General features: G+C 32.6%; 1 protein-coding gene across 2 annotated transcripts in view; it reads right to left on the bottom strand.

Moving 5' to 3' along the window:
- PRKCI (protein kinase C iota) overlaps positions 1–12,941 on the bottom strand; it is an 86,454-nt gene that overhangs the window by 21,425 nt on the left and 52,088 nt on the right. For both annotated transcript variants that reach the window (XM_017654615.3, XM_073232096.1), the window contains 7 exons: positions 11,097–11,182; positions 9,520–9,660; positions 6,206–6,260; positions 5,077–5,135; positions 1,587–1,763; positions 1,106–1,203; positions 354–440 (listed from right to left, as the gene is read on the bottom strand). In XM_017654615.3, coding sequence (XP_017510104.1) covers positions 354–440; positions 1,106–1,203; positions 1,587–1,763; positions 5,077–5,135; positions 6,206–6,260; positions 9,520–9,660; positions 11,097–11,182 — 703 coding nt within the window. The remainder of the gene's footprint in view (positions 1–353; positions 441–1,105; positions 1,204–1,586; positions 1,764–5,076; positions 5,136–6,205; positions 6,261–9,519; positions 9,661–11,096; positions 11,183–12,941) is intronic.

The following is a 12,941-nucleotide window of genomic DNA, read 5'->3' on the forward strand; positions in this document are numbered from 1 at the left end:
GATTACTAAGTGTTTGTAAATCCGTCAATTATTTAGGTGGCTGATGCTGAATAGATAAAATATCTGAAAATAATTAATTTCAATAGACTAAATATTTCTTCTTTAGTACTATTTAATTGCTTATTTTTAAAGAATTTAATTGCTTATATTACTACGTATGTAATATATAATTTGTGTATATGTTATATATTATGATGTAAACTAACTTTTAGCTTATCTTCTACATGACTTACAAAGACTAACCAGGATCAGAATAATTGATATACGTACAGTGTTCAACCATTGGCACATGGGAAGTCCCACAAAGGGTCCCACCCCGCCAGTTCCAATATCAGCAAACAATAAAAACTTACCTGGCATGTTCTTCAGGAAGTTTTCTTTGTCGCTGCATATGAAACATTAGATCTCCTCCATTTACATACTCTATGACAAAGAACAATCTAAAACAGAGGAGAGACACTTGAAACCAAGATCCAAAGTAAGGCAGTATAGCTTTGTGTTTTAAACACTATAGAGACCAGTCACAGCATAGAGCATTCTGTATGATTCACCCTTAACAAAGATTCTAGGAATTTGGTGGAAACAATGGGGAGTTGGAGTAAAAATCTGTTTTATCACAGGATTTACAAAGATAATAAACCAGCATGATAGCAATCTGTAACCTGCTACTTCTGAAGTGATACCACTTGCAATCCAGAGCATCTCACTCCCACCCCAATTTTAGTATTTGCAAGATAAGTCATTTTCAACTGTCAGCTAAGGTAAAAAGAAGCTAGGATTTCTCTCCCTAGTTGAACTCTAGGAAACTTTAAGTTCTAAAGTTAGAATCTTGGGGATATTAAAAGGTGGGATTTCTACTGCCATAATTATAACCTGGCTATTTTCTTCTTTTTATTTTGCCTACAGTTGGTAATTTCCTAAGTCTGATCCAATGTCAAATTGATATGACTGAACAGAGTATGAGTAACAGGAAATTATAAGCATAATACTGCTGTACCCATCTCCATGACTTCAACTTCAGAAATTATAGTAGAAAGGGTTTTCATTGTGTAATGTGCCAAAATGTATAAAGCCCAGTAATCATTCCATTATCTTCCAATCTTACCTGCTTTCTGTCTGAAAGCAAGAATGTAGCCCAACAAGAAAAGGATGATTGGATGCCTGCTCAAAAACATGCTTCTCTGTTTGTACCCAATCAATATCCTATTTTAAAATATGAAAGAAATAAATGTCATATTGAAATAACATCAAAACTATGGTTTGTTTTTAGCAATTCAATTATTACAAACGCAAACATTAAGTATAAAAAGCATTGATAATCTGAAACAAGTTATAAAGAGAAAAAAAACCACCAGTAAATCCTTCAATATTATGAAACAGTCTAGAAAACTTCAAAGTCAAAACTGATTTGATTTTTATAAAAAAAACTAATAATCATCAGATTATATTAAATGTACCTTATAAAATCTGTTTGAAGCATATTTAGAAAAGTAGAATGAAATATGGCATACACAAGGTTTTCTCTAAAAATAGTACACTAAAGCTAATTTAACAGTTTAGAAGTAATAAAATATCATTGTGCTTACCTCATCATCATTGACAAGCTCTTTCTTCACAACTTTCATTGCATAAATACGATCTGTCTTTTTTAATCGCACCAGTAGTACTTTGGCATAACTTCCTCTTCCTATAACCCGGAGCAAATCAAAATCCTGAAGACCTAAACTGGATGAAGCTTTGCCACTTTCCCTGGTGTTCATTGCCTACAGAGAAGATTTACATCAAAGAGTTATTCCTGGAAGTATTCTGCATAAAACATTATATTTCTAACACCTAGTTATACCTGTTTTTTAATGCTTTCTGATTTAAGTATTTATCAATTGTTTTCTTACAGCATTCCATATGATATAATCTAACCACTCAAGAAGTAAGATGAATATACGAGTTGATGTCAGATAGGAATGAAGAGGCAACTGAAATCTGAGAAATGTTAAAGGATGTGTTAAAGAGGATCTGACAGCTTTTGGGTATGGAGGCAATGGAGACACATGAATTTTTAAAAATGACACTAACTTTAGTGACTGGGACATTGGAGGTACCACTAATAGGAAAATACAGTGTGAGCATAGGATAAAATTGATAAGAGTTGTCGAGATAATGAGCTTGGTTTTTCAACTGAAGTTAGAAGTTACAACGGATGCTAGGATAAAAGAGTGCTAGAAATCTGATACATGAAATCCTGGCTAAAGGGAAGACACATTCAGAGACATTTTTGGAAGCTAAGGCAGAAAACAAGCATGAGGCTGTTCAGGTAATGGAAAACATTCTTTTCTATACAACACCAGCTTCCTTTGGAATGACAGCCAGCCTTGTAATTCATTCAAAATTAAAAACTTAGGCTTCAGGTAATTTATAGAGAAAAGGGAAGATAATCTTTTATTAGATATCTGCAAAATCTTCTGCATACAAGTAACAGATGTACCCATGAGAATTAAGAGTGAATTTTCTGAAGTGAAGGATATCAAGAAAAGCAAAGACAAAATTTTAAGAAACTAGTAACCACAAAACAGAAAAAGGTATGAAACTTTAATGAAAACAATAATTCAAAAGAAGAATCATACACGAATATTTAGAAATAACAAACTGATTTGGTAACAAGTATAAATAGGAGTGAGAAGAAACCAGAATAAGTCAGGTTAAGAAAGCAAAGACTGGTAAGAAATAAGTCCATGTACAGACTTGATATATAGTTAACTGGAACCTATAAAAGAGAATCAGCTAGAACAAAAGCACAGTACCTTCACATAATCAATAAGACTGAATGAAACAACAGAAGCCAGGAAATAGTGGACTGTCACTTTCAAAGGGCCTAAAAAAGAAATCCTGCTGACCTACAATTCTATATCCTGCAAAAATAGCCTTCAAAATCAAAGTGAAATAAAAACATTTTCAGACAAACCAAAACTAAGGAAATCCATCACTAGTAGGCTCTCACTAAAAGAAATACTGAATTCTTCAAGAAAAAAGATGATCTCATCTGGAAGGGCAGACACAGGAAGGAATGTAGAAAAACAATAAAATTTGGATAAGCCTAAGTAAGAACTGTTTAAAAACACTAATATGCATACATACACACAGAACTTTAAAATATGACAAAAATAGCACAAAAGGCAGGAACAGAGAGTAAGTGAATTTACAATGTTCAAATAGTAAAAGTATTACTAATAATTTGTATTGAATTTAACTAAGTTAAGGATATAAGATAAAATCTCTAGAATAATCAGTAACAGAATAGCAAAAATTTCAAGAAAGCTAAAAGAGGTGAAAAAGGAATAACAATCAGACCATGTAATGGTCATATAATTGATTAAAAGATAGCTCTACAGAGTAATGAGGGAAAGTACTGTCTTTTCAATATTTTCATTAGCCTTGGGAAAGACAGATTTCTTCAACAGGTTCCAAAAGTACTACCCAAAAAGGGAAAGATGGATGGATTTCACTATCTTAAAAATCAAGAACATCTGTTCATCAAGAGATACCATTAACAGAATTAAAATATCAGTACTGAGTGAGAAAATATATTTGGCATATATAATTGATAAAAGGCTAATAATGTAGGAATATACAAAAATTCCTACAAACCAATACAACAAAGGCAAACCACTCCTATTTGTTTTAGAGAGACAAACAGGCACTGTACTAAAGATGATACCCAACAGCCAATAAATATATGAAAAGGTGTGTAGAAAGGAAATGCACATAAAAAACTATAATAAGCTACCACTATAAATTCAACAGACAGGCTAAAATTAAAGACAGACTATACAAAGTGTTGCCAAGGATGTAGAGCAAATTGAACTCTCATACATTGTTGGTTAAAGTATAATTTGATACAAGAAACTTTGGAAAACCATCTGGCATTATCTCCTAATGATCAATGTACACATGACTCAGAAATATGTTCACCAAACAACAGTTACAAGAATGTTCATAGCAGTATATCATAATAATCCCAATATAGAAGGGAAAAATCAACAGTATAAATTGAAACAACAGTGAAAATAAGTACAATACTACTATATGAAACATGGCTGAATCTCATAAACATGATATTGAGCAAAAGAAGCCAGATACAAAAGAATAGATACTATGTGAATACATTTATATAAAGTAAGGGGGGAAAAAAGCAAAATAACCTGCGGTGTCAAAACAGTGGCAAGTAAAGGTATTGAATGAAATAGAACAGGAATCTAAGATTAAACGGATAATACAGGAGTGAGGGAAGTTGGGGGAAGTGGATACACAAAACAACACTTGCCATGTATTGATAATTGTTTTAACTGGGTTATGTACACAGTTATACTAGTCTGTTCACTTTTACTTACTTTTATTATGCTTGAAATATTCCATAATAAAAAGATTTTTTAAAAGGTAACCAAAAGTAAAACATAATACACCTATCAAACACTGGAAAAAGAAGGGAAAGGGAGGAGGTAGTGTGAACTAAACCTTTCATGGCCAGAAATAAAGTTGGTAAACTGAAAAGCAAAGGTATGAACATTATGAACACAAGTAGAAATTATTGGAAAGGGTTACCTCTCAGAAGTCAAAGCAGGGTGGAGGGTTTGAGGCATGATAAAGCTTTTTCATTATAAGCTTTTAAAAAATTGGTTATTTCAATTAAAAACTTATTTTAAAAATATATAAAATGTTTAACAGAACAAAATAGTGGCAGTTAAAAGATAGTTCATTTATACTTTATATTAAAAATTAGCCCATAAAATGGAAGCAGCATCCCTAATATATTTTAAACACTACCAGTCTAAATACTATTCTTAAATAGATTAGAATTTTTGGATTATGCTGTCTTAAAATGAAAATAAGTTATCCCATTAATTTAAATGAAATCAGTAATTTACTAGATCAAATAAAAAAACCCTAGAATCATTAAAAATCAGTCCTGCATTTTACCATTATGATCTAAAATCTAAGCAAGTCAATTTGACATATTTTTTAAGCTGTCAAGTCTTATTAAAAAGCTGACAGCGTAATATACAATAAAACTAATTATCTTACCTCCTTTTCTTCACCAACTTGGTCTAAACTCTCATGACTTGAAGGATTATATGGAATTACTGAAAACCAAACCCAAATGTTAAAAAAAAGAGAGAGAGAGAAACATAGCATACATTAACTTGAGTTTGACTGAAAAATTTCTTTTTTTTATTTCTGAATAAATCTACATCATTTAAAACTGAATACCTATCCTACTAATAACAAACTATGAAAATGATTAAATCCTAATTTTTATTTAATATGAGTAAACACAACAAGAAACAATCAGTAGCTATGCACTGATTCTAACATTTTTGTTTTAAAAATATTGCTCTTCTTTCACAAATTAATCAATTCCTTATAAAAGGGTGACTCCATAAACTCTATTTAATTATTTTAGTCTGAGTGAGGCATAGAGATAGAGCGGTCCTGGTTTTCACTCCTCACTTCCTTCAAACAAAATGTTCCTGACCACCATACCACATAGGTCAAGTAAAGAACTGGCAAAGACTGGACTCTGGGCTTCTATTCCTTGAAGCTACCGGGGGGAATAAAAGCCTGCATTCATATAACCAGCTTCTTCATGAACAAAAGACTGCATTCTGTCCTTCCAGAAAAACTCCACTGCCTTTCCTTTTTTAATTCATCCCAGATAAGGTTGCTCTTACCCCATTTAATTGCTCTCCATATTTCTCAGATACATATTTAAGGCTCTGTATCTACCTGACATTTGAACTCATATGATCTTTTCTGAATTTTCTATATGCAGCTGTTTCTTTCCTACAACTATTGCTGATAATAAAGCTTTTAATTAAAAAAAAGTCATTTGAACACAGTCAACATGGCCCACAAAGTCAGTATATTTTTCATTATTGAAAAAAACTAGCTTTGTTAAATTTAAAGAGGTCTCAAAAGAAATTCATCTTAATTAGAGAAAATAGTCATTGTGGTTTACACAGCTGACTTATTTTAAAATGCCAAATGTACATGTTAAACACTGTGACTGGTATTATTACAACAAAATATGGTTACCTAACTTTTATCTGGGAAGAGCATAAATGTTTTTAAACTTGGGTGAGAGAGTCACCTAAAGAAGTCTTTAAATGATACTCTGTTAATTGACAATGGTTAGTGCTGGTATCATTCTTACCTGTCTGTGCATGCTCTGAATGCATGGATGACTGATCTATGGGCATCATTGGTTCCTACAAATATTTTCAAAGATACAGTTATCTTAGTTGATTCTTTTTAAATCCCAATACCTCTATAAATCCAGAAACAACATTATTTCGATGAGACACAGCAAACTAAAATTTAAATGTGAAATCATGTGAGAATATATTATTATATATTTAACTTACTTTTAACATTATTATATATGCCTGTGACTGCAGTAATGTTAATCACATTTTACAGATAAAAGAAGAAACATAACTAATTTCACATCACCAACAGAAATCCAATTAAACTCCTATACACTATGGTTTGTTTCTCTTCTATATAACCTATCTTCCTTTGAGCTCTGTTTAATCCCTGTAAATCTTTGGCAAAAAGAGTCTCTGGAATCTGAGTTCTTTGGCTAAGGTCCTGAGATAGACTTCAAATTAGATTTTAAGTCTATAAACCTAAAATTTTGTGGGTTTCCCATATTTCTGATGATTCTCAAAGGCGGCAGTGACCCAAAAAAGGAAAAGAAATACCTCCTAGAAACTGACTTAATATCAGGAACAATGCTAATTCAAACAAAAATGTTACTAATTCATTAACCTTGGGCCCAAGTTTAATACCAGCAAGAGTAAACTTGAGAAGGAGCCTTGGTTATACAGTTATAATTTTAAGGCTACGGTAAAAGATAGGCTTACGGGGAATATTTCAATGTATTTAGCATTAAATATCAACACAATTATTAAGCCTGTCTCTCTTTCCTTCTATATTTATGAACTTACACAGTCTTTCTATCTCCTAAGAATAGTCAGTAGTATCAACAGTAATCTGGATAAATTATGTTTACAATTTTTGGCCTTCTATTTTTCCTTAAGATTGGATTTTCACCTTAACCACAAATCCATACCTAAGCTTAATATGAACTAGCTAAGTAAGTCTAATAGCAAAGAGTCACCAGTAATAACCTATTTTCACAATGTCCAAAGAACGCACTATAAAAAATGATGGCATACAGAGACAGGTAAGATTCCTCAAGGGAGGAACAACCTAAGACAGGCACAGTCGCAGGGGGGCCATCAGGTGAGAATTTGGGGATCAACAGAGGTGAGGCTCAGAACCTCACCCCCCCTGCTTTGAGAGAAAGCTTCTGCATCCGTGGATGTTTTGCTGCCCTTGTCTAGCCTGGATTAATACTTAGTCCATAGGCACACACCTGATCATCTGATCATCTACATTTGCCCTCTTACAGCACTAAACTATGTTTTCTACCTTTATCTTGCATCTACCTACCACTTCAGCATTTTATTAAAAATAAAAATAATAATAATAATAAAGGGAGAAATGTGGGATCAACATATAAATCAAGTATAAAAATCAAACGAATATTCATATTTGACCTGATTGTTTATAGTTCATAATGCGTGATCAAAACCAAAAGTTTCTGTGATGAATGCCCTTGCACTGTTCACCATGTAAGAATTTATTCACTATGTAAGAATTCGTTCACCATGTAAGAACTTGTTCATTATGCTTCAGAAGATTGGAGACTGACGAGAATTAGGCTTGAGATGGATTAATGATTGTGCATTGAGCATTGACCCCCCCTATACAGAATTTTATTGTTGTTAACAACCATTTGATCAATAAATATGAGAGATGCCCTCTCAAAAAAAAAAAAAAATGATGGCATAATCATTCTAGAAGACAATTTGGAAAGATGCATCCAGATCTTTTTAAAATTCTTATCCTTTGACCCAGTAATTCTACTCTGGGATCCTAAGGAAATAATAAGGTTTATTTACTGGAAAGTTCATTATGATTGTCTTTATAGGAAAATTCTGAAAACAACCCAAATGTTCAATCATGGGGAACAGGTTAAGTAATTATAATACAAATATATAACAAAATATTATCCTAAAAATGATGAGGCTATAAATAGAGAAAGATGACCAAAATATATTGTTCAGAGAGAAAAATGAGTTAGAAAACAGTATATATGATCTCACCTTTGTTAAATATAAAACACAGCCAAACAGTATGTGCCTTCTGATGGATAAACAGTCCATGAGCTATGAAGGAGTCTCAAAAATTACCCACAAAAAACCCAAAAACTAGAATCTAATCAAACCTCTAGATCCAGCTATAATATAGAGAAAATAAAGACATGGGAACATTTTAAGAATAACTATAGAGAAGCAAAGAGAAATTTTCTGCAACATTTCAAATGACAATATGACAATATGCCTCTTCTACAATTAAATTGTAAGGGAAAAGAGCTGTATGGAGGAATCAGTAAATTAAAATATTTCTCTGATACATATCAATCAGTTACAAATAGGATTTCATTTCGATCCTGATGCATAAGGCAAATTTTAAAAATAAAATTATATAATTTATGAGACAAGTGAAATTTTGAACATTGCTTGGATGGATATCTGATATGAGGAATTTGATTTTTATTTTTTTTAAGAGGTGTTATCTTTTAGAGGTACATACTGAAATATGTTTGGGATTTGTTTCAAAATAATATAGGGTGAGGGTAGGTTAAATGGATAGGGGTATAATGAAACAATAGGGGCATGAGTTGATAACTACTGGAGCTGGGTAACTGGTATATGGAAGGTCATTATACTGTTTCATCCGCTGTTATATATATGTATGTTTTAAAATTTTGCATTTAGAAAAATCTTAAATGTTTTATGCATATAAATTTGCAAAGAAGAAGACCTCAAAGGATTGACACAAAATGACAATTACCTTACATTGTAGATTTCATGGAGGATTTTTATTTAATTTTTCTTTATTCATCTGTATTCTCTATTTTCTCTATAATGAACATGTTTTAATTAAATATTTTAAATAAAAAGTGAAAAGTTTTAAAATGCAAAAACCATCAGTAATCTCACACTGTAAACAGCAAACATGAAGCCTCTGACTTTTCTTACCTGATCTCTGCTTAGTGTAGATGCTTGAATAATGTGAGCTGTAAACTGAGTTTAGCTTAAAGAGGAGAAAAAAAAAATCTCTTAAAAGGTTCTCCCTACATCATCTTCCTAATTTGGACTGAAGCATTTTGAAGCATTTTGTAACAAAGAAGTTAACTATATCCTACAAATTTGTAATAACAATTCCAAAATTCACAGTATGTTAAGTGGACTATATAAAGTATTCCTACCCACATTCTATAACAACACTGTTGAGATATGATTTCTTAACACCTCCTTATTTTAGCCCTTGGTTCTAGTAGTTTAATTTGAAAAGCTCTATTGAAAAAAAGAAAAACAAACAAGTATATCTTACCGGTGGCAAAGAATGCCGCCCACACTCAATTGTGACAAGTTTGTGGCACTTCTTATGAACCAGTAGTTTGCAGTTGATGCACTTATATCCCTGGCGTCCAAGTCCCCATATTCGGTCAGTGCAGATGGCACAGTGGGCACGCTGAAACAGTAATTAAACAGTATTTAATTAACAAAGGTAAGGTTATACTCATTTCCCAAATTTGCTCATAAAATAATGAAAATAAGTAGCTTTTTTCTCTAATTCAATTCCCTTCATCATACATAACTTTTCCAAAGCTATGATGGTCACGGAAAAATAAAAAGGAAGAGAGCTTGTTTTAAAGTAACAGTGAAATTTGCAACCATGTTGTTTTCTGTTAAAAGTCCAAGAATTTTCAGTCTTCACATAATTAAGTTCAGAATAATGAAAATAGGAAAACTGAATTAAACTTGAAAAACATGGCAGAAAAAGCTGTAAAAGGACTCCTAAGCAAGCATAAACCTTCAAGACTGTTCAGAGGTCAAACCAAAGCCCTGCTTTCTTACGAAGCAAGGCCCAAAGTGACTTTCCATTTCAAAGCTTTTTAAATTTCAGTGCTACTGGGAATAAGAGGTTGGGAAACTCAGGTGGCAGCTTTTATTTACATTAATGAATTCAGAATATGGCACTAGATTTAGAATGGAAATGGACTCTATAAATTTGTAGTTATTGAAAGTAGTTATAAACATGGACTTCTGGAAACAGACTGCTTTCAAACCTTGGCTGTGACTTACTCAGTGTGTCATCTTGGACCAGTTATTTAACTGCCCTACACATCAGTTTTTCATCTAAAAAATGTCAACATGTACTATCTAAGATTGTTGCACGAACTAAATAAGTCAATATATGTCAAGCATTGGAAAAGTGCCTGGTACATAGTAAAAGCTAGATGTTATTTGCAATGATTTTTTTCTAAACAGTGAAAATTAAAATTACAACGTTAAATGGCTTGCAAAAAAAAAAACCTTGCTTATTTTCTGGCTGTCTGGATTTATATTTTAAAAAATCCAATTTTCTTAGAGTAAGCATTGAATTAATCATCCCACCTGGAACATTTTTAAGAGTGAAAGGAGATGCTATTAAAAATTACCCCAAGATACTAGTGGTTACCAAATGGAAAGGGGATAGGGAGGGCAGGTGGGGAAGGAGGAAGAAGGGGATTAAGGGGCATTATGATTAGCACACATAATGTAGAGCAGGCACGGGGAAGGCAGTACAGCAAAGAGAAGACAAGTAGCGACTCCATAGCACCTTATTACACGGATGGACAGTGACTGCAGTAGAGTATGGTGGGGGTGGGAGATTTGATAATATGGGTGAATGTAGTAGCCACAGTGTTGCTCATGTGAAACCTTCATAAGATTGTATATCAATGATACTTTAATTAAAAAAAATTACCCCAAGATAACACATGTACTGCCCAGGCAAACTGGGAAAGTTAGGTCACCCTACTTAATTCTTTAAGGGAATAACAAGATGACATTTCCTTCATCGTAGAGAGGGCAAAAAGAGATGTCTTAAATTAGCAACATTTAACGGACTAAGGTTTATTTTACCCTGTTGAACCGCTTGGCTTGAAAAGTGTGGCCATTTGCACAATAGAGCTTTCTCCAGCGGCGTGCACCTCGGCGGTAGATGGATTCTGAATCGAGATTAAAAGTTAAAAAGGCAAAAAAGAGCAAGTGTGAATTAAAGTCATTTTATAATCATGTCTGATTTTTTTCATGGTTTTCATTGCAAGAAAAAATAATTCTGATAAAAACCTGAAAGCAGAAAAAATAAAATAGATTCATCAAGGGACTAGATGAAAATAGAGCCCATGGAATATAAATATTTGAATAACTATTATTGCTTTTCTGTTTTTAAATCTTCCAAGTCTGAATTTTGAAAAAATTTCAAGCCCATGGAAAAATTAAAATAGAATAAACACCTGATCCTTCATACAGGCTTACAATTACTACCATCTTGCCCCATTTGCTTTCCTTTTTATACCCTTTTTTCTACCTGTATCATTTAAAAGGAAGTTGTAGACATCTTAACAGTTCACCCTTAAGTACTCAAGAATCCATTGTCTGAGATCAAGGATATTCCCCCTAATTCTACTTAACCATATAATTACCTAGTATTAAAAAATTAACACTAATTCAGGATCACCTAATATACAGTTCCCATTTTCCTGTTTGCTCTCAAAATTTCCCTGTCCTCAATGTGTCTTCATTGCTTTTTCTCAAAAAGATCTAATCAAGAGCTATACCTTTTCTCTTTAATGTATGCTAAGCATTCACTCTGCCTTATTGTTGTTTTTCATGATGTTGACTTTTATTTTTTTAAGAGTCCAGGCAGTTATTTTATATTATGTCCCACATTCTGGATTTGTCTATTTCCTCATTAGAATCAGTATTAAATACTTTAGGCAAAAATCAAATTATAAGAGATGTGTATTTCTTATTGCATCACACCACGAGATACACAAACATCAGACTTGACTCCCATTACAGGTGCTCTGTTAAAGGCAGCTGACTACTAGTTCTCTTCATTGTAAGGCACCTTTATTTTTTCTAAATACAAGATAAACCTCGGATTTATTTTGGATTCAGTTGAAGACCACTGCAATAAAGCGAATATTGCAATAAAATGAGTCAAATGAATCTTCTGGTTTTCCAACACATACAGAAATTATGTTTATATGATGCTGTAGTTCATTAAGTATGCATTAAGAGTATGTCTAAAAATCAATGTACATATCATAATTAAAAAATATTTTATTGCTAAAAAAATACTAACCATCACCTGAGCTTTCAACAATAACCTTTTAGTTGGTGGAGGCTCTTACCTCAATGTTGGTGGCTGCTGACTGATCAGGGTGGTGGCTGCTAAAGGCTGGGGTGGCTGTGGCAATTTCTTAAAATAAGACATTGAAATTTGCTCTGTAGCCTACAGTGCTATTTGATGGTGTATTACCCAGAGTATGTGAAATTTAAAATTACACAGAGTGAAATTTTCAAAATTGGATCCAATCTTCTCAAACTCTGCCACTGCTTTATCAACTAGATGCCATTAAGAATAATAAGAACATTAATGGTACTTATGTAATATTCTAAATCATTTGTTTTCATTTCAACAATCTTCATAGCATCTTCATCAGGAGCAGATTCATCTCAATAAACCACTTTCTTTGCTCATCCATAAGAAGCAACTCCTTATTCTTTGAAGTTTTAGCCTAAGATTGCAACAATTCAGTCACATCTTCAGGCTCCACTGCTAATTCTAGTTCTTGTACTATTTCTACCATTTTTGCAGTTACTTCTTTTACTGAAGTCTCTAACTCCTGTAAGTCATTCATGAGGCTTGGAATCAGCTTCTTTCAAACTCCTGTTAATGTTGGTATGTTGACCTCTTCC

The sequence above is a fragment of the Manis javanica genome, chromosome 3 (genome assembly GCF_040802235.1).
Source record: "Manis javanica isolate MJ-LG chromosome 3, MJ_LKY, whole genome shotgun sequence".
Classification (NCBI taxonomy): Eukaryota; Metazoa; Chordata; class Mammalia; order Pholidota; family Manidae; genus Manis; species Manis javanica.